Source organism: Oncorhynchus keta, unplaced genomic scaffold (assembly GCF_023373465.1).
Source record: "Oncorhynchus keta strain PuntledgeMale-10-30-2019 unplaced genomic scaffold, Oket_V2 Un_contig_5541_pilon_pilon, whole genome shotgun sequence".
NCBI classification, from domain to species: Eukaryota; Metazoa; Chordata; class Actinopteri; order Salmoniformes; family Salmonidae; genus Oncorhynchus; species Oncorhynchus keta.
In genome coordinates, this window is record NW_026288355.1 from 44,186 (window position 1) to 66,022 (window position 21,837).

The 21,837-nt window shown below is 40.7% G+C and overlaps 1 protein-coding gene across 1 annotated transcript in view; it reads left to right on the top strand.

The window, feature by feature from the left end:
- The first annotated feature begins 217 nt into the window (after positions 1–217).
- The window catches only part of LOC127925418 (tumor protein p53-inducible protein 11-like), a 65,456-nt gene continuing 43,836 nt past the window's right edge, over positions 218–21,837 (top strand). The window contains exons 1-3 of the mRNA XM_052510288.1: positions 218–353; positions 12,367–12,425; positions 19,693–19,741. Of these exons, the coding sequence (XP_052366248.1) occupies positions 225–353; positions 12,367–12,425; positions 19,693–19,741 (237 nt within the window). The 5' untranslated portion in view covers positions 218–224. The remainder of the gene's footprint in view (positions 354–12,366; positions 12,426–19,692; positions 19,742–21,837) is intronic.

Consider the following 21,837-nt stretch of genomic DNA (forward strand, 5'->3'; position numbering starts at 1 on the left):
GCACTGGAATAATATGATCACATTTTTTGGTTCTAGTCAGGATTCTAGCAGCCGTATTTAGCACTAACTGAAGTTTATTTAGTGCTTTATCCGGGTAGCCGGAAAGTAGAGCATTGACCTAGAAGTAACAAAAGCATGGATTAATTTTTCTGCATCATTTTGGGACAAAGTTTCTGATTTTTGTGTTTTTTAGAGTCATAGGTCATAACCTCCCCCTATCAGCCATGAGCAGCAAACCCCAACCCCCTCTGATGAAGAAGCACAGCCAGACAGATCTGGTGAGCCGGCTGAAGACCAGGAAGATATTGGGCGTCGGAGGAGAGGACGATGACGGAGAGATACACAGGTCGAAGGTCAGTAGTATGCAGATTCTACAGGGCCTTCAGAAAATATTCACACCCCATTTTCTTTTCCCACATTTTGTTGTGTTACATCCTGAATTTAAAAGGGATCAAATTTAGATATTTTTTTGGGGGGTCACTGGCCTACACACAATACCCCAGAATGTAAAAGTGTAATTATGTTTAAAATGTACGAATTAATAGAAAAATGAAAAGCTGAAATGCCTAAATAACTTCAGGAGTAAGAATATGTAACAAGTCACATAATAATGGACTCTATGTGATAATAGTGTTTTTTAACATGACTTCCTCATCTCTGTACCCCACACATAGTTCTCTGGTCTCTCAGTCGAGCGTTTCAAACACTGTTTCAACCACAAAGACCAGGTTTCCAAAAAAAAAAGCAGACATTGAATATCCCATTGAACATGGTGAAGTTATTAATTACACTTTGGATATGCACCCAGTCACTACAGAGATACAGGCGTACTCAATACACCCCAGTCACTACAGAGATACAGGCGTCCTTCTTAACTCAGTGTATAAATACACCCCAGTCACTACAGAGATACAGGCGTCCTTCTTAACTCCCAGTGTATAAATACACCCCAGTCACTACAGAGATACAGGCGTCCTTCTTAACTCAGTGTATAAATACACCCCAGTCACTACAGAGATACAGGCGTCCTTCTTAACTCAGTGTATAAATACACCCCAGTCACTACAGAGATACAGGCGTCCTTCTTAACTCAGTGTATAAATACACCCCAGTCACTACAGAGATACAGGCGTCCTTCTTAACTCAGTGTATAAATACACCCCAGTCACTACAGAGATACAGGCGTCCATCATGTTATGGGGCAAATAATACACCCAGTCACTACAGAGATACAGGCGTCCTTCTTAACTCACAGTGTATAAATAGTGTATAAATACACCCCAGTCACTACAGAGTTTTACAGGCGTCCTTCTTAACTCAGTGTATAAATACACCCCAGTCACTACAGAGATACAGGCGTCCTTCTTAACTCAGTGTATCAATACACCCCAGTTTGACAGAGATAAGTCTTCTTAAAAGAATGATAAATACACCCCCTGTCAACAGAGATACAGGCATCCTTCTTCGCTCAGTGTATAAATACACCCCAGTCACTACAGAGATACAGGCGTATCAGTAAAAATAAATACACCCCAGTCACTACAGAGATACAGGCGTCCTTCTTAACTCAGTGTATAAATACACCCCAGTCACTAAGGATACAGGCGTCCTTCTTAACTCAGTGTATAAATACACCCCAGTCACTACAGAGATACAGGCGTGTTCTTACTCAGTGTATCAATACACCCAGTCACATGAGATACAGGCGTCCTTCTTAACTCAGTGTATAAATACACCCCAGTCACTAACAAGATACAGGCGTCACTTTGTCAACTCAGTGTATAAATACACCCCAGTCACTACAGGCATACAGGCGTCCTTCTTAACTCAGTGTATAAATACACCCCAGTTCAAATACACCCCACGTCACTACAGAGATACAGGCGTCCTTCTTAACTCAGTGTATAAATACACCCAGTCACTACAAGATACAAACTTCTTAACTCAATTATTAATTTGGAGGCAGGTCAACAGCAGTAAACAGGCAATTTCTCATTTTTCTTAACTTGTGTATAATTCACCCCCAGGGATATAGAATTCAGGCGTCCTTCTTAACTCAGTGTATAAATACACCCCAGTCACTACACAGATAACAGGCGTCCCCTTCTTAACTCAGTTTTCAATCACCCCAGTCCTTCAAGAACCTTTTCCCTTCTTAACTCAGTGTTTGGCAACCAGATCATCGTTGCACCCCATTAACGTCCTTCTTAACTCAGTGTATATAAATAACCAATTCACTACAGAGATACCCACGTGGATATATGCACCCCAGTCACTACAGAGATACAGGCGTCCTTCTTAACTCAGTGTATCCAATACACCCCAGTCACTACAGAGATACAGGCGTCCTTCTTAACTGCAGTGTATAAATACACCCCAGTCACTACAGAGATACAGGCGTCCCCTTAACTCAGTGTATAAATACACCCCAGTCACTACAGAGATACAGGATCCTTCTTAACTCAGTGTATCAATACACCCCAGTCACTACAGAGATACATACACCCCAGTCACTACAGAGATCTTAACTCAGTGTATACAGCATACACCCCAGTCACTACAGAGATACAGGCAGTCCTCAGAACTCAGTATCAATACACCCCAGTCACTACAGAGATACAGGCGTCCTTCTTAACTCAGTGTATAAATACACCCAGTCCCAGTCACTACAGTGATACTACAACTCTGTTTCAATACACCCCAGTCACTACAGAGATACAGGCGTCCTTCTTAACTCAGTGTATAAATACACCCCAGTCACTACAGAGATACTCTCTGTGGTCTGTTTAACTCAGTGTATAAATACACCCCAGTCACTACAGAGATACAGGCGTATCAATAAATACACCCCAGTCACTACAGAGATACAGGCGTCCTTCTTAACTCAGTGTATAAACTACACCCCAGTCCTACAGTCACAGTGTATAAATACACCCAGTACAGGATACAGGCGTCCTTCTTAACTCAGTGTATAAATACACCCCAGTCACTACAGAGATACAGGCGTCCTTCTTAACTCAGTGTATAAATACACCCCAGTCACTACAGAGATACAGGCGTCCTTCTTAACTCAGTGTATAAATACACCCCAGTCACTACAGAGATACAGGCGTCCTTCTTAACTCAGTGTATAAATACACCCCAGTCACTACAGAGATACAGGCGTCCTTCTTAACTCAGTGTATAAATACACCCCAGTCACTACAGAGATACAGGCGTATCAATACACCCCAGTCACTACAGAGATACAGGCGTCCTTCTTAACTCAGTGTATAAATACACCCCAGTCACTACAGAGATACAGGCGTCCGTTTTCAGTGTATTACACCCCAGTCACTATAGAGATACAGGCGTCAAGTTCTCACTACAGAATACAGGCGTCCTTCTTAACTCAGTGTATAAATACACCCCAGTCACTACAGAGATACAGGCGTCCTTCTTAACTCAGTGTATAAATACACCCCAGTCACTACAGAGATACAGGCGTCATTGTCACTACAGAGATACAGGCGTCCTTCTTAGCTCAGTGTATCAATACACCCCAGTCACTACAAAGATACAGGCGTATCAAACACCCCAGTCACTACAGAGATACAGGCGTCCTTCTTAACTCAGTGTATTTAACACCCCAGTCACTACAGAGATACAGGCGTCCTTCTTAACTCAGTGTATAAATACACCCCAGTCACTACAGAGATACAGGCGTATCAATACACCCCAGTCACTACAGAGATACAGGCATCCTTCTTAACTCAGTGTATAAATACACCCCAGTCACTACAGAGATACAGGCGTCCTTCTTAACTCAGTGTATAAATACACCCCAGTCACTACAGAGATACAGGCGTCCTTCTTAACTCAGTGTATAAATACACCCCAGTCACTACAGAGATACAGGCGTCCTTCTTAACTCAGTGTATAAATACACCCCAGTCACTACAGAGATACAGGCGTCCTTCTTAACTCAGTGTATCAATACACCCCAGTCACTACAGAGATACAGGCGTATCAATACACCCCAGTCACTACAGAGATACAGGCGTCCTTCTTAACTCAGTGTATAAATACACCCCGTCACTACAGAGATACAGGCGTATCAATACACCCCAGTCACTACAGAGATACAGGCGTCCTTCTTAACTCAGTGTATAAATACACCCCAGTCACTACAGAGATACAGGCGTCCTTCTTAACTCAGTGTATAAATACACCCCAGTCACTACAGAGATACAGGCGTCCTTCTTAACTCAGTGTATAAATACACCCGTCACTACAGAGATACAGGCGTATCAATACACCCCAGTCACTACAGAGATACAGGCGTCCTTCTTAACTCAGTGTATAAATACACCCCAGTCACTACAGAGATACAGGCGTCCTTCTTAACTCAGTGTATAAATTCACCCCAGTCACTACAGAGATACAGGCGTCCTTCTTAACTCCCAGTGTATAAATACACCCCAGTCACTACAGAGATACAGGCGTCCTTCTTAACTCAGTGTATAAATACACCCCAGTCACTACAGAGATACAGGCGTCCTTCTTAACTCAGTGTATAAATACACCCCAGTCACTACAGAGATACAGGCGTCCTTCTTAACTCAGTGTATAAATACACCCCAGTCACTACATGATACAAGCGTCCTTCTTAACTCAGTGTATAAATACACCCCAGTCACTACAGAGATACAGGCGTCCTTCTTAACTCAGTGTATAAATACACCCCAGTCACTACAGAGATACAGGCGTCCTTCTTAACTCAGTGTATAAATACACCCCAGTCACTACAGAGATACAGGCGTCCTTCTTAACTCAGTGTATAAATACACCCCAGTCACTACAGAGATACAGGCGTCCTTCTTAACTCAGTGTATAAATACACCCCAGTCACTACAGTTGATACAGGCGTCCTTCTTAACTCAGTTGCCGGAAGAAGGAAACTGCTCAGGTATTTCAACATGAAGCCAATGGTGACTTTAAAACAGTTAGAGTTGAATGGCTGTGATAGGAGAGAAAACTGAGGATGGATCAACAACATTGTAGTTACTCCACAATACTAACCAAATTGAGTGAAAAGAAGGAAGTCTGTACATAATAAACATATTCCAAAACATGCATCCCGGCACTAAAGTAATACTGCAAAAAAATGTAGCAAAAAATTAACTTTCTGAATAAAAGTCTTAATGTTTGGGGCAAATCCAATATAACACATTACTGAGTACCACTCTCCATATTTTCAAGCATAGTGGTGGCTGCATCATGTTATGGGCACGCTTTTGTTAAGCACTGGGGAGTTTTCAGGATAAAAAAAAAAGAGTTGCTTACCAAGAAGACAGTGAATGTTTCCTGAGTAAACCAAGTTTTACAGTTTTCACTTAAATCTACTTGAAAATCTACAATAAGATCTGAAAATGGAAATGGTTGTCTAGCGATGATCAATCACCCAATTTGACAGAGCTTGAAGAATAAAATAAAAAGAATGATGGGCAAATGTTGCACAACCCAGGAGACTAAAAGGCTCACAGCTTTAATCGCTGCCAAAGGTGTTTCTAAAATAAATGTATAAAAACGTGTTCACTTTGTTATTACGGGGTCTTCTGTGTGTAGATTAGTATAAACAAATATTTTTTTAAGTATTATATTTTGAATTCAGGCTGTAACAAAATGTGAAATAAGTCAAGGTGTGTGAATACATTCTGAAGGCACTGTAGGCTTTTTATTTTCTTCAAAACAAAACGTGTTTTGTCGTCTCATATACAAAGTTGTTATGTTTTATAGGTGCAGTGAAATGTTGTTTCACGGGGTCAGCCATGGTAGCACGGCACCCTTGGCGCAAATAAGGGTTAAGTGCCTTGCTCAAGGGCACGTCGACAGATTTTGTTTCACTTTGTCAGCTTGAGTATTCAAACCAGAGACTTTTCAGTTACTGGCGCAACGCACTAACCGCTAGGCTACCTGCCTCCTTACATGCTGACCAAACCGCACGTGCGTCCGCAAGTTGATTTTGTTCATCCAGAAGCGATCAGGACACGCAGGTTGAAATATCAAAACAAACTCTGAACCAATTATTAATTTGGAGGCAGGTCAAAAGCAGTAAACATTTATGTCAATTTCTCATTTTTTAGCTTGGTGTCGCTAGCTAATTTGCCCTGGGATATAAATATCGGGTTGTTATTTTACCTGAAATGTATAAGGTACTACTCTGACAATTAATCCACAGATAACACGGTAAACCAAATTAGTTTCTCGTCATCTCTCCTCCTTCAGGCGTCTTTTTCTTCTTTGGACTTTATATGGCGTTTGGCAACCAACTTTACGTTGCATTACTACAACCGACCCGGAGTGTGAACCTCAGTTCATCTTTCAATCACCCACGTGGATATATGCTCCTCTCCTCTTGAGCGTGACAAGCGTCACAAATAGAACCTATTACTATTTTATTGCCAGATGCTCGCGAGGTGCAATGATTTGAATAACGTGTACATTTATTTTGCGACGCGAGCGGTGTGGTCTGCATGTTAGAGTCATAGCAGACATGGAGACTTGGTATGGATTTCAACCCAGGGGCCTTGGTTGTAGAGACAGCCTTTGAAAGTGAATTTGATAGCATGGACATGTTCATGGACACATGTTCATAGTGTCAACAGCAGACACAGCAGATGGCTCTCTGTGGACAGAGATGGCCTTTGATCAGGCATCAAACACCTGACTCCATGTCACCTCACCTCTATCGCTGCACGTACATACACTCTCTCTGTTTCTCTCCATTTCTCTCTGTTTTCTCTCTCTCTGTTTATCTCTCTCTGTGTGTTTCTCTCTCTCTGTTTCTCCATCTCTCTCTCTCTCTCTCTCTCCATCTCTCTGTTTCTCTGTTTTTTTTTTCTCTCCATCTCCATCTCTCTCTGTGTTTCTCTATCTGTTTTCTGGATCATTAGCATTTGTGGGTTCGATTACAGGCTCAAAATGGCCAGAAACTAAAAACTTTCTTCTGAAACTCATCAGTCTATTCTTGTTCTGAGAAATGAAGGCTATTCCATGCCAGAAATTGTCAAGGAACTGAAGATCTCGTACAACGCTGTGTACTACTCCCTTCACAGAACAGTGGGGAGGCCTTAGAGGGTGTTATTTAACAAAGCTTTCAGTTGAGGCCTTACAAGTGGATTCAGCACCACATCTCCAGAAATATTTCAAAACCTCTCTTGTGTTTCCTTCTATTTTGTGAGAGATGGGGTCCTTTTCAACACACACCATTTCATTTCCCTTCCAAGTCACAAGGCTGTATCACAACCGGCCGTGATTGGGAGTCGCATAGGGGCGGGCACACAATTGTCCCAGCGTCGTCCGTGTTTGGCCGGGTGTAGGCCGTCGTTCTAAATAAGAATTTGTTTCTTTAACTGACTTGCCTAGTTAAATAAACGTTTAAATTAAATAAAACAAATGTGGTATTATACTTTGCTGCAAACCTCATTGTAAATAAATATCTAACGGGTGTGTGACCATGTCCACAAAGCCAAACAGCTCTGAGTTTTAGATTTTTTTTTACTGTTTGTGCCACTTCCTGTTCACTATTTTCTCTCTCAGCCTCACAACCTATTGTGAGTCTATCGCGTCAATCCTGGATCCCTCCGTCTACTGTGTCTGAATCTCCTCGCGTGGCTCTTGAGAAATACTCTGAACCCTGATATCAGAGTTAAATCAGGCACCAAATCTGGAAGTAAACATTATGGAGGAAATGGGAGGAGAAGATTGACGAAAGTAGTGATTTTAGCCCAGTCAGACAGAGATGCATGCTGGGGGTTTTGGACCTGACTTTCAACAGTGTTGCTACATCCATTGTGAACGTATACATTAATGACATGTACCCGTTGTTAATGTCATGTACCCGTTGTTAATGTCATGTACCCGTTGTTAATGTCATGTACCCGTTGTTAATGACATGTACCCGTTGTTAATGTAATATACCCGTTGTTAATGACATGTACCCGTTGTTAATGACATGTACCCATTGTTAATGTCATGTACCCGTTGTTAATGTCATGTACCCGTTGTTAATGACATGTACCCGTTGTTAATGACATGTACCCGTTGTTAATGACATGTACCCGTTGTTAATGACATGTACCCGTTGTTAATGTCATGTACCCGTTGTTAATGACATGTACCCGTTGTTAATGTCATGTACCCGTTGTTAATGTCATGTACCCGTTGTTAATGTCATGTACCCGTTGTTAATGACATGTACCTGTTGTTAATGACATGTACCCGTTGTTAATGACATGTACCTGTTGTTAATGTCATGTACCCGTTGTTAATGACATGTACCCGTTGTTAATGACATGTACCCGTTGTTAATGACATGTACCCGTTGTTAATGTCATGTACCCGTTGTTAATGACATGTACCCGTTGTTAATGTCATGTACCCGTTGTTAATGACATGTACCCGTTGTTAATGACATGTACCCGTTGTTAATGACGTGACATGTACCCATTGTTAATGTCATGTACCCGTTGTTAATGTCATGTACCCGTTGTTAATGACATGTACCCGTTGTTAATGACATGTACCCGTTGTTAATGACATGTACCCGTTGTTAATGTCATGTACCCGTTGTTAATGACATGTACCCGTTGTTAATGACATGTACCCGTTGTTAATGACATGTACCCGTTGTTAATGTCATGTACCCGTTGTTAATGACATGTACCCGTTGTTAATGTCATGTACCCGTTGTTAATGACATGTACCCGTTGTTAATGACATGTACCCGTTGTTAATGACATGTACCTGTTGTTAATGACATGTACCCGTTGTTAATGACATGTACCCGTTGTTAATGTCATGTACCCGTTGTTAATGTCATGTACCCGTTGTTAATGACATGTACCCGTTGTTAATGACATGTACCCGTTGTTAATGACATGTACCCGTTGTTAATGACATGTACCCGTTGTTAATGACATGTACCCGTTGTTAATGACATGTACCCGTTGTTAATGTCATGTACCCGTTGTTAATGACATGTACCCGTTGTTAATGACATGTACCCGTTGTTACTGACATGTACCCGTTGTTACTGACATGTAACCGTTGTTACTGACATGTACCCGTTGTTACTGACATGTACCCGTTGTTAATGACATGTACCCGTTGTTAATGACATGTACCCGTTGTTAATGACATGTACCCGTTGTTAATGACATGTACCCGTTGTTAATGTCATGTACCCGTTGTTAATGTCATGTACCCGTTGTTAATGACATGTACCCGTTGTTAATGTAATGTACCCGTTGTTAATGTCATGTACTCATTGTTAATGACATGTACCCGTTGTTATGTCATGTACTCATTGTTAATGTACCCGTTGTTAATGACATGTACCCGTTGTTGACATGTACCCGTTGTTAATGACATGTACCCATTGTTAATGACATGTACCCGTTGTTAATGACATGTACCCGTTGTTAATGACATGTACCCGTTGTTAATGTCATGTACCCATTGTTAATGACATGTACCGTTGTTAATGTCATGTACCTGTTGTTAAATGACATGTACCCGTTGTTAATTACATGTACCCGTTGTTAATGACATGTACCCATTGTTAATGACATGTACCTGTTGTTAATGACATGTGACATGTACCCATTGTTAATGTCATGTACCCGTTGTTAATGACATGTGACATGTACCCATTGTTAATGTCATGTACCCGTTGTTAATGACATGTGACATGTACCCATTGTTAATGTCATGTACCCGTTGTTAATGTCATGTACCCGTTGTTAATGTCATGTGACATGTACCCGTTGTTAATGACATGTACCCGTTGTTAATGACATGTACCCGTTGTTACCCGTTGTTAATGACATGTACCCGTTGTTAATGTCATGTACCCGTTGTTAATGACATGTACCCGTTGTTAATGTCATGTACCCGTTGTTAATCACATGTACCCGTTGTTAATGACATGTACCCGTTGTTAATGTCATGTACCCGTTGTTAATGTCATGTACCCATTGTTAATGACATGTACCCGTTGTTAATGACATGTACCCGTTGTTAATGTCATGTACCCGTTGTTAATGTCATGTACCCGTTGTTAATGACATGTACCCGTTGTTAATAATACCCGTTGTTACCCGTTGTTAATGACATGTACCCGTTGTTAATGACATGTACCTGTTGTTAATGACATGTACCCGTTGTTAATGACATGTACCCGTTGTTACCCTATTGTTGTTACTGACATGTACCCGTTGTTAATGACATGTACCCGTTGTTAATGACATGTACCCGTTGTTAATGACATGTACCCGTTGTTAATGTAATGTACCCATTGTTAATTACATGTACCATTGTTAATGACATGTACCCGTTGTTAATGTCATGTACCCGTTGTTAATGTCATGTACCCGTTGTTAATGACATGTACCCGTTGTTAATGTAATGTACCGTTGTTAATGTAATGTACCCGTTGTTAATGACATGTACCCGTTGTTAATGACATGTACCGTTGTTAATGACATGTACCCATTGTTAATGTCATGTACCCGTTGTTAATGACATGTACCCCATTGTTAATGACATGTACCCATTGTTAATGACCATGTACCCGTTGTTAATGACATGTACCCGTTGTTAATGTCATGTACCCGTTGTTAATGACATGTACCCGTTGTTAATGACATGTACCTGTTGTTAATGTCATGTACCCGTTGTTAATGACATGTACCCGTTGTTAATGTCATGTACCCGTTGTTACCCGTTGTTAATGACATGTACCCATTGTTAATGACTTTTATAAATGCCTCATCAGCCCAAAGTTCAACCCAAAATACAAGCTTGTTTTACTCCAATGTTGGTAGACAAAGTTAATGTAAACAAACGCTGTATAGACTCAAAACATGGTTAAAGCAATCATTGTTTTAAAGGGTAGAGCAGACCAGGGGACGAGGACAGCAGGAACCAGTTGTATTAGATTGTATCATGGTTGGAGGTGACCTGTATCAGGTCTATTAGATTGTACCAGGGGACGAAGACAGCAGGAACCAGTTGTATTCGATTGTATCATGGCTGGAGGTGACCTGTATCAGGTCTATTAGATTGTACCAGGGGTTGGAGGGGACCTGTACCAGGTCTATTAGATTGTACCAGGGGTTGGAGGGACCTGTATCAGGTCTATTAGATTGTACCATGGTTGGAGGTGACCTGAACCAGGTATATTAGATTGTACCATGGTTGGAGGGACCTGTACCAGGTCTATTAGATTGTACCATGGTTGGAGGGGACCTGTACCAGGTCTATTAGATTGTACCAGGGGTTGGAGGGGACCTGTATCAGGTCTATTAGATTGTACCAGGGGTTGGAGGACCTGTACCAGGTGTATTAGATTGTACCAGGGGTTGGAGGGGACCTGTATCGGGTCTATTAGATTGTACCATGGTTGGAGGTGACCTGTATCAGGTCTATTAGATTGTACCAGGGGTTGGAGGGGACCTGAACCAGGTCTATTAGATTGTACCATGGTTGGAGGTGACCTGTATCAGGTCTATTACTGGAGGTAACCTGTACCAGGGGTTGGAGGGGACCTGTACCAGGTGTATTAGATTGTACCAGGGGTTGGAGGGGACCTGTATCAGGTCTATTAGATTGTACCAGGGGTGGAGGGGACCTGTATCGGGTCTATTAGATTGTACCAGGGTTGGAGGTGACCTGTACCAGGTCTATTAGATTGTACCATGGTTGGAGGGACCTGTATCAGGTCTATTAGATTGTACCATGGTTGGGGGACCTGTACCAGGTCTATTAGATTGTACCAGGGGGTGGAGGGGACCTGTATCGGGTCTATTAGATTGTACCATGGTTGGAGGGGACCTGTATCCAGGTGTATTAGATTGTACCAGGGGTTGGAGGGGACCTGTACCAGGTCTATTAGATTGTACCAGGGGTGGAGGGGACCTGTATCGGGTCTATTAGTCATTGTACCAGGGTTGGAGGGGACCTGTACTATTAGATTGTACGTGGTTGGAGGTGACCTGTATCAGGTCTATTAGATTGTACCATGGTTGGAGGTATAGTGGTATAGTGGTATAGTCTAAGGTAATGAAGTGTATAGTGGTATAATCTAAGGTAATGAAGTGGTATAGTCTAAGGTAATATAGTGGTATAGTCTAAGGTAATGAAGTGTATAGTGGTATAGTCTACGGTAATGAAGTGTATAGTGGTATAGTCTAAGGTAATGAAGTGTATAGTGGTATAGGCTAAGTCTCACCAAGTGCTTGACGTTGGGCTTATGAGTCCCTTGTAGAATGTTTAAATGGTTTATTAAATCTAGATGTATTGTGTTTTCTACTCATCTTACAGATCAGTCAGATGCTCGGAAATCAGATGAGGTTTGGCGTACGAGAGCCAATAGGCCTCAGGTAAGACCGGAGATTGTACATAACAAACATCTCAGAGTAAGATTCCTGATCTACTGTAGTCATTGGTCCTCAGGTCAGAACAGAGATTGTATGTATCAAACATCTCAGAGTAAGATTCCTGATCTACTGTAGTCATTGGTCCTCAGGTCAGAACAGAGATTGTATGTATCAAACATCTCAGAGTAAGATTCCTGATCTAGGATCACCCCCCCGAAGTGTATTGATCATAGTGTTATGGTCTAAGGTAATGAAGTGGTATAGTCTAAGGTAATGAAGCGGTATAGTGGTATAGTCTAAGGTAATGAAGTGGAATAGTGGTATAGTCTAAGGTAATATAGTGGTATAGTGGTATAGTCTAAGGTAATGAAGTGTATAGTCTAAGGTAATGAAGTGGTATAGTCTAAGGTAATATAGTGGTATATTCTTAAGGTAATGAAGTGTATAGTGGTATAGTCTAAGGTAATGAAGTGTATAGTGGTATAGTCTAAGGTAATGAAGTGTATAGTCTAAGGTAATGAAGTGGTATAGTCTAAGGTAATAAAGTGGTATAGTCTAAGGTAATATAGTGGTATAGTGGTATAGTCTAAGGTAATGAAGTGGTATAGTCTAAGGTAATATAGTGGTATAGTCTAAGGTAATGAAGTGGTATAGTGGTATAGTCTAAGGTAATGAAGTGGTATAGTGGTATAGTCTAAGGTAATGAAGTGGTATAGTGGTATAGTCTAAGGTAATGAAGTGGTATAGTGGTATAGTCTAAGGTAATGAAGTGGTATAGTGGTATAGTCTAAGGTAATGATGTGGTATAGTCTAAGGTAATGAAGTGGTATAGTCTAAGGTAATGAAGTGGTATATTCTAAGGTAATGATGTGTATAGTGGTATATTCTAAGGTAATGAAGTGGTATAGTGGTATAGTCTAAAGTAATGAAGTGGTATAGTGGTATAGTCTAAGGTAATGAAGTGATATAGTGGTATAGTCTACGGTAATGAAGTGTATAGTGGTATAGTCTAAGGTAATGAAGTGGTATAGTGGTATAGTCTAAGGTAATGAAGTGGTATAGTGGTATAGTCTAAGGTAATGAAGCGGTATAGTCTAAGGTAATGAAGTGGTATAGTGGTATAATATAAGGTAATGAAGTGGTATAGTCTAAGGTAATGAAGTGGTATAGTGGTATAGTCTAAGGTAATATAGTGGTATAGTGGTATAGTCTAAGGTAATGAAGTGTATAGTGGTATAATCTAAGGTAATGAAGTGGTATAGTCTAAGGTAATGAAGTGGTATAGTCTAAGGTAATGAAGTGTATAGTGGTATAGTCTAAGGTAATGAAGTGTATAGTGGTATAGTCTAAGGTAATGAAGTGTATAGTCTAAGGTAATGAAGTGGTATAGTCTAAGGTAATATAGTGGTATAGTCTAAGGTAATGAAGTGGTATAGTCTAAGGTAATGAAGTGGTATAGTGGTATAGTCTAAGGTAATGAAGTGGTATAGTGGTATAGTCTAAGGTAATGAAGTGGTATAGTCTAAGGTAATATAGTGGTATAGTCTAAGGTAATGAAGTGTATAGTGGTATAGTCTAAGGTAATGAAGTGTATAGTGGTATAGTCTAAGGTAATGAAGTGGTATAGTCTAAGGTAATGAAGTGTATAGTGGTATAGTCTAAGGTAATGAAGTGGTATAGTGGTATAGTCTAAGGTAATGAAGTGGTATAGTGGTATAGTCTAAGGTAATGAAGTGGTATAGTGGTATAGTCTAAGGTAATGAAGTGGTATAGTCTAAGGTAATGAAGTGGTATAGTCTAAGGTAATGAAGTGGTATATTCTAAGGTAATGATGTGTATAGTGGTATATTCTAAGGTAATGAAGTGGTATAGTGGTATAGTCTAAAGTAATGAAGTGGTATAGTGGTTTAGTCTAAGGTAATGAAGTGGCTTAGTCTAAGGTAATGAAGTGGTATAGTCTAAGGTAATGAAGTGGTATAGTGGTATAGTCTAAGGTAATGAAGTGGTATAGTCTAAGGTAATGAAGTGGTATAGTCTAAAGGTAATGAAGTGGTATAGTCTAAGGTAATGAAGTGGTATAGTGGTTTAGTCTAAGGTAATGAAGTGTATAGTGGTATGGTCTAAGGTAATGAAGTGGTATAGTGGTATAGTCTAAGGTAATGAAGTGGTATAGTGGTATAGTCTAAGGTAATGAAGTGGTATAGTCTAAGGTAATGATGTGTATAGTGGTATATTCTAAGGTAATGAAGTGGTATAGTCTAAGGTAATGAAGTGGTATAGTCTAAGGTAATGATGTGGTATAGTCTAAGGTAATGAAGTGGTATAGTGGTATAGTCTAAGGTAATGAAGTGGTATAGTCTAAGGTAATGTTGTGGTATAGTGGTATAGTCTAAGGTAATGATGTGGTATAGTGGTATATTCTAAGGTAATGAAGTGGTATAGTCTAAGGTAATGAAGTGGTATAGTGGTTTAGTCTAAGGTAATGAAGTGGTATAGTGGTATAGTCTAAGGGGCGGCAGGGTAGCCTAGTGGTTAGTAACCGGAAGGTTGCAAGTTCAAACCCCGAGCTGACAAGGTGCAAATCTGTCGTTCTGCCCCTGAAAAGGCAGTTAGCCCACTGTTCCCAGGCCGTCATTGAAAATAAGAATTTGTTCTTAACTGACTTGCCTAGTAAAATAAAGGAAAAATAATATAAAAAAATTCAGAGTTCAATTTTCGCAGCACTTATTTTTCACATGAAAAGTCGTCAAGCAATGAAGTGGCCACGATGAATCTGACTGTAGGCTGAAATACAGTGCACGTTTCCAGGCTACAGCGCCATCTATTGTTTGTATATCATGGAATGAGTCATTTTAGGCCAAAAATCTTAACTCAAATATAATCATATTTAATACATTTTACATAATGTCTCGCCGGCCGTACCCCCACTAAGGTCATGGAAAGTGTAGACATCAAAGCGTGAGTGATGGAGAAGCAGGACATGAAAAGAAAATGAATGTCCATTGACTCCAGGCCCAATGCCACCCTATTCCATATATAGTGCACTACTTCAGACCTGGACCCAAAGGGACTATGTAGGGTATAGGATTCCATTTGGGACGCGGTCAGTGTTTACTGTTCTCAGCTGCCAGACATAAAAGGTGTCGTGATCTTTACAGAAGATTCATTATACAGACAGGTTGCAGACATTAGATTTACTCTCTCATTTAGTTCCTTCTCACCATCTGTGTCCCAAATCATTCTCTACTACCAGTAGGCCCTTTCATATGGTTGTTGTAGTGTGAAGAGAATAGGATCTTTATAGAACCATCAACAGAATATAGGATCCTCATACAACCATCAATAGAATATAGGATCTTTATAGAACCATCAACAGAATATAGGATCCTTATAGAACCATCAACAGAATATGGAATCCTTATAGAACCATCAACAGAATATAGAATCCTTATAGAACCATCAACAGAATATAGAATCCTTATAGAACCATCAACAGAATATAGGATCCTTATAGAACCATCAACAGAATATAGGATCCTTATAGAACCATCAACAGAATATAGGATCCTCATACAACCATCAATAGAATATAGAATCCTTATAAAACCATCAACAGAATATAGAATCCTTATAAAACCATCAACAGAATATAGGATCCTCATAAAACCATCAACAGAATATAGAATCCTTATAGAACCATCAAATGTATTTATATAGCCCTTCGTACATCAGCTGATATCTCAAAGTGCTGTACAGAAACCCAGCCTAAAACCCCAAATAGCAAGCAATGCAGGTGTTGAAGCACGGTGGCTAGGAAAAACTCCCTAGAAAGGCCAAAACCTAGGACGAAACCTAGAGAGGAACCAGGCTATGAGGGGTGGCAAGGCCTCTTCTGGCTGTGCCGGGTGGAGATTATAACAGAACATGGCCAAGATGTTCAAATGTTCATAAATGACCAGCATGGTCCAATAATAATAAGGCAGAACAGTTGAAACTGGAGCAGCAGCACGGCCAGGTGGATTGGGGACAGCAAGGAGTCATCATGCCAGGTAGACCTGAGGCATGGTCCTAGGGCTCAGGTCCTCCGAGAGAGAGAAAGAAAGAGAGAATTAGAGAGAGCATACTTAAATTCACACAGCACACCGGATAAGACAGGAGAAGTACTCCAGATATAACAAACTATCCCTAGCCCCCGACACATAAACTACTGCAGCATAAATACTGGAGGCTGAGACATGAGGGGTCAGGAGACACTGGCCCCATCCGATGATACCCCGGACAGGACCAAACAGGAAGGATATAACCCCACCCACTTTGCCAAAGCACAGCCCCCACACCACTAGAGGGATATCTCCAACCACCAATTAAACACCCTAAGACAAGGCCGAGTATAGCCCACAAAGATCTCCGCCACGGCACAACCCAAGGGGGTGGGCGCCAACCCAGACAGGATGACCACAACAGTGAATCAACCCACTCAGGTGACGCACCCCCTGCAGGGACGGCATGAGAGAGCCCCAGTAAGCCAGTGACTCAGCCCCTGTAATAGGGTTAGAGGCAGAGAATCCCAGTGGAAAGAGGGGAACCGGCCAGGCAGAGACAGCAAGGGCAGTTCGTTGCTCCAGAGCCTTTCCGTTCACCTTCCCACTCCTGGGCCAGACTACACTCAATCATATGACCCACTGATAAGATGAGTCTTCAGTAAAGACTTAAAGGTTGAGACCGAGTTTGCGTCTCTGACATGGGTAGGCAGACCGTTCCATAAAAATGGAGCTCTATAGGAGAAAGCCCTGCCTCCAGCTGTTTGCTTAGAAATTCTAGGGACAATTAGGAGGCCTGCGTCTTGTGACCGTAGCGTACGTGTAGGTATGTACGGCAGGACCAAATCAGAGAGATAGGTAGGAGCAAGCCCATGTAATGCTTTGTAGGTTAGCAGTAAAACCTTGAAATCAGCCCTTGCTTTGACAGGAAGCCAGTGTAGAGAGGCTAGCACTGGAGTAATATGATCAAATTTTTTTGGTTCTAGTCAGGATTCTAGCAGCCGTATTTAGCACTAACTGAAGTTTATTTAGTGCTTTATCCGGGTAGCCAGAAAGTAGAGCATTGCAGTAGTCTAACCTAGAAGTGACAAAAGCATGGATTAATTTTTCTGAGTGCAGTGCAGTGGGCAGCTGGGAGGAGGTGCTCTTGTTCTCCATGGACTTCAGTGTCCCAGAACTTTTTGGAGTTGGAGCTACAGGATGCAAACTTCTGCCTGAAGAAGCTGGCCTTAGCTTTCCTGACTGACTGCGTGTATTGGTTCTTGACTTCCCTGAACAGTTGCATATCGCAGGGACTGTTCGATGCTATTGCAGTCCGCCACAGGATGTTTTTGTCCTGGTCGAGAGCAGTCAGGTCTGGAGTGAACCAGGGTTTACCTCCACATCACCCGCGGAACAGAGAAGGAGTAGTATGAGGGTGCGGCTAAAGGCTATCAAAACTGGTCGCCTAGAGCGTTGGGGACAGAGAATAAGAGGAGCAGGTTTCTGGGCATGGTAGAATATATTCAGGGCATAATGCGCAGACAGGGGTATGGTGGGGTGCGGGTACAGCGGAGGTAAGCCCAGGCACTGGGTGATGATGAGAGAGCTTGTATCTCTGGACATGCTGGTTGTAATGGGTGAGGTCACCGCATGTGTGGGAGGTGGGACAAAGGAGGTATCAGGGGTATGAAGAGTGGAACTAGGGGCTCCATTGTAAACTAAAACAATGATAACTAACCTGAACAACAGTATACAAGGCATATTGACATTTGAGAGAGACATACAGTAATCACAGGTGTTGAATTGGGAGAGCTAGCTAAAACAGTAGCTAAAACAGTAGGTGAGACAACAACAGCTAATCAGCTAGCACAACAACAGCAGATAAAATGGTGTTGGCTAGGCAGGGAGGGTCGGATTAACTACACACAGAGACTGAGTGCGGCTGGGGCCGACAGATAAAACATAAACAAGCAGAATGGAGTACTGTGATTAATGGACAGTCTAGCATGCATCAGCTATGTAGCCAAGTGATCAGTATAGAATCCTTATAGAACCATCAACAGAATATAGAATCCGTATAGAACCATCAGACAGAATATAGAATCCGTATAGAACCATCAACAGAATATAGAATCCGTACAGAACCATCAACAGAATATAGAATCCGTATAGAACCATCAACAGAATATAGAATCCGTATAGAACCATCAACAGAATATAGAATCCGTATAGAACCATCAACAGAATATAGAATCCGTATAGAACCATCAACAGAATATAGAATCCGTATAGAACCATCAACAGAATATAGAATCCTTATAGAACCATCAACAGAATATAGAATCCGTATAGAACCATCAGACAGAATATAGAATCCTTATAGAACCATCAACAGAATATAGAATCCGTATAGTACCATCAGACAGAATATAGAATCCGTATAGAACCATCAGACAGAATATAGAATCCTTATAGAACCATCAACAGAATATAGAATCCGTATAGAACCATCAGACAGAATATAGAATCCTTATAGAACCATCAACAGAATATAGAATCCTTCTTGAACCATCAACAGAATATAGAATCCGTATAGAACCATCAACGGAATATAGAATCCGTATAGAACCATCAACAGAATATAGAATCCTTATAGAACCATCAACAGAATATAGAATCCGTATAGAACCATCAGACAGAATATAGAATCCTTATAGAACCATCAACAGAATATAGAATCCGTATAGAACCATCAGACAGAATATAGAATCCGTATAGAACCATCAGACAGAATATAGAATCCTTATAGAACCATCAACAGAATATAGAATCCGTATAGAACCATCAGACAGAATATAGAATCCTTATAGAACCATCAACAGAATATAGAATCCTTATAGAACCATCAACAGAATATAGAATCCTTCTTGAACCATCAACAGAATATAGAATCCGTATAGAACCATCAACGGAATATAGAATCCGTATAGAACCATCAACAGACAGAATATTCAGCAGTTACTTCCTGTTACCTATTTGATATGATCGTTGTACTGTAGGAGAATACAGGAGGAAATACAGGCTGCTGGATCAGTCTCTCTGTCTGCGTCCTGAATGGCCCAACGGATCCCATTGTTCTCTGAGCTCTGTCTAGTGTGTTTCTGATGATAAATATCTGTGTTTATTCCTCTCCTGTGTTTCTGATCAATACAATGTATTTATGTATTTCTTCTGTGTTTTCTTTCTAGGATATGGATTCTCATGTCTGCTGTTCTGTTCACAACCATAGCCTTAATAGTAAGTAGTGTACATTAGTCAACTGCACTAAACCATAGCCTTACTGGTAAGTAGTGTACACTAGTCAACTGGACTAAACCATAGCCTTAATAGTAAGTAGTGTACATTAGTCAAGTGGACTAAACCATAGCCTAAGTAGTGTACATTAGTCAACTGCACTAAACCATAGCCTTACTGGTAAGTAGTGTACACTAGTCAACTGGACTAAACCATAGCCTTAATAGTAAGTAGTGTACACTAGTCAACTGGACTAAACCATAGCCTTAATAGTAAGTAGTGCACATTAGTCAACTGGACTAAACCATAGCCTAAGTAGTGTACATTAGTCAACTGGACTAAACCATAGCCTAAGTAGTGTACATTAGTCAACTGGACTAAACCATAGCCTTAATAGTAAGTAGTGTACATTAGTCAACTGGACTAAACCATAGCCTTAATAGTAAGTAGTGTACACTAGTCAACTGGACTAAACCATAGCCTTAATAGTAAGTAGTGCACATTAGTCAACTGGACTAAACCATAGCCTAAGTAGTGTACATTAGTCAACTGGACTAAACCATAGCCTAAGTAGTGTACATTAGTCAACTGGACTAAACCATAGCCTTAATAGTAAGTAGTGTACATTAGTCAACTGGACTAAACCATAGCCTTACTGGTAAGTAGTGTACACTAGTCAACTGGACTAAACCATAGCCTTAGTAGTAAGTAGTGTACATTAGTCAACTGGACTAAACCATAGCCTTAGTAGTAAGTAGTGTACACTAGTCAACTGGACTAAACCATAGCCTTAATAGTAAGTAGTGTACACTAGTCAACTGGACTAAACCATAGCCTTAGTAGTGTACATTAGTCAACTGGACTAAACCATAGCCTTAATAGTAAGTAGTGTACACTAGTCAACTGGACTAAACCATAGCCTTAATAGTAAGTAGTGTACATTAGTCAACTGGACTAAACCATAGCCTTAGTACTGTACATTAGTCAACTGGACTAAACCATAGCCTTAATAGTAAGTAGTGTACACTAGTCAACTGGACTAAACCATAGCCTTAGTAGTGAGTAGTGTACATTAGTTAACTGGACTAAACCATAGCCTTAATAGTAAGTAGTGTACATTAGTTAACTGGACTAAACCATAGCCTTAATAGTAAGTAGTGTACATTAGTTAACTGGACTAAACCATAGCCTTAGTAGTGTACACTAGTCAACTGGACTAAACCATAGCCTTAGTAGTAAGTAGTGTACACTGGTCAACTGGACTAAACCATAGCCTTAATAGTAAGTAGTGTACATTAGTCAACTGGACTAAACCATAGCCTTAATAGTAAGTAGTGTACACTAGTCAACTGGACTAAACCATAGCCTAAGTAGTGTACATTAGTCAACTGGACTAAACCATAGCCTTAATAGTAAGTAGTGTACACTAGTCAACAGGACTAAACCATAGCCTTAATAGTAAGTAGTGTACACTAGTCAACTGGACTAAACCATAGCCTTAGTAGTGTACACTAGTCAACTGGACTAAACCATAGCCTTAATAGTAAGTAGTGTACATTAGTTAACTGGACTAAACCATAGCCTTAGTAGTGTACACTAGTCAACTGGACTAAACCATAGCCTTAATAGTAAGTAGTGTACATTAGTCAACTGGACTAAACCATAGCCTAAGTAGTGTACACTAGTCAACTGGACTAAACCATAGCCTTAGTAGTGTACACTAGTCAACTGGACTAAACCATAGCCTTAGTAGTGCACATTAGTCAACTGGACTAAACCATAGCCTTAATAGTAAGTAGTGTACACTAGTCACCTGGACTAAACCATAGCCTTAATAGTAAGTCGTGTACATTAGTCAACTGGACTAAACCATAGCCTTAGTAGTGCACATTAGTCAACTGGACTAAACCATAGCCTTAATAGTAAGTAGTGTACACTAGTCAACTGGACTAAACCATAGCCTTAATAGTAAGTAGTGTACACTAGTCAACTGGACTAAACCATAGCCTTAATAGTAAGTAGTGTACATTAGTCAACTGGACTAAACCATAGCCTTAGTAGTGTACACTAGTCAACTGGACTAAACCATAGCCTTAATA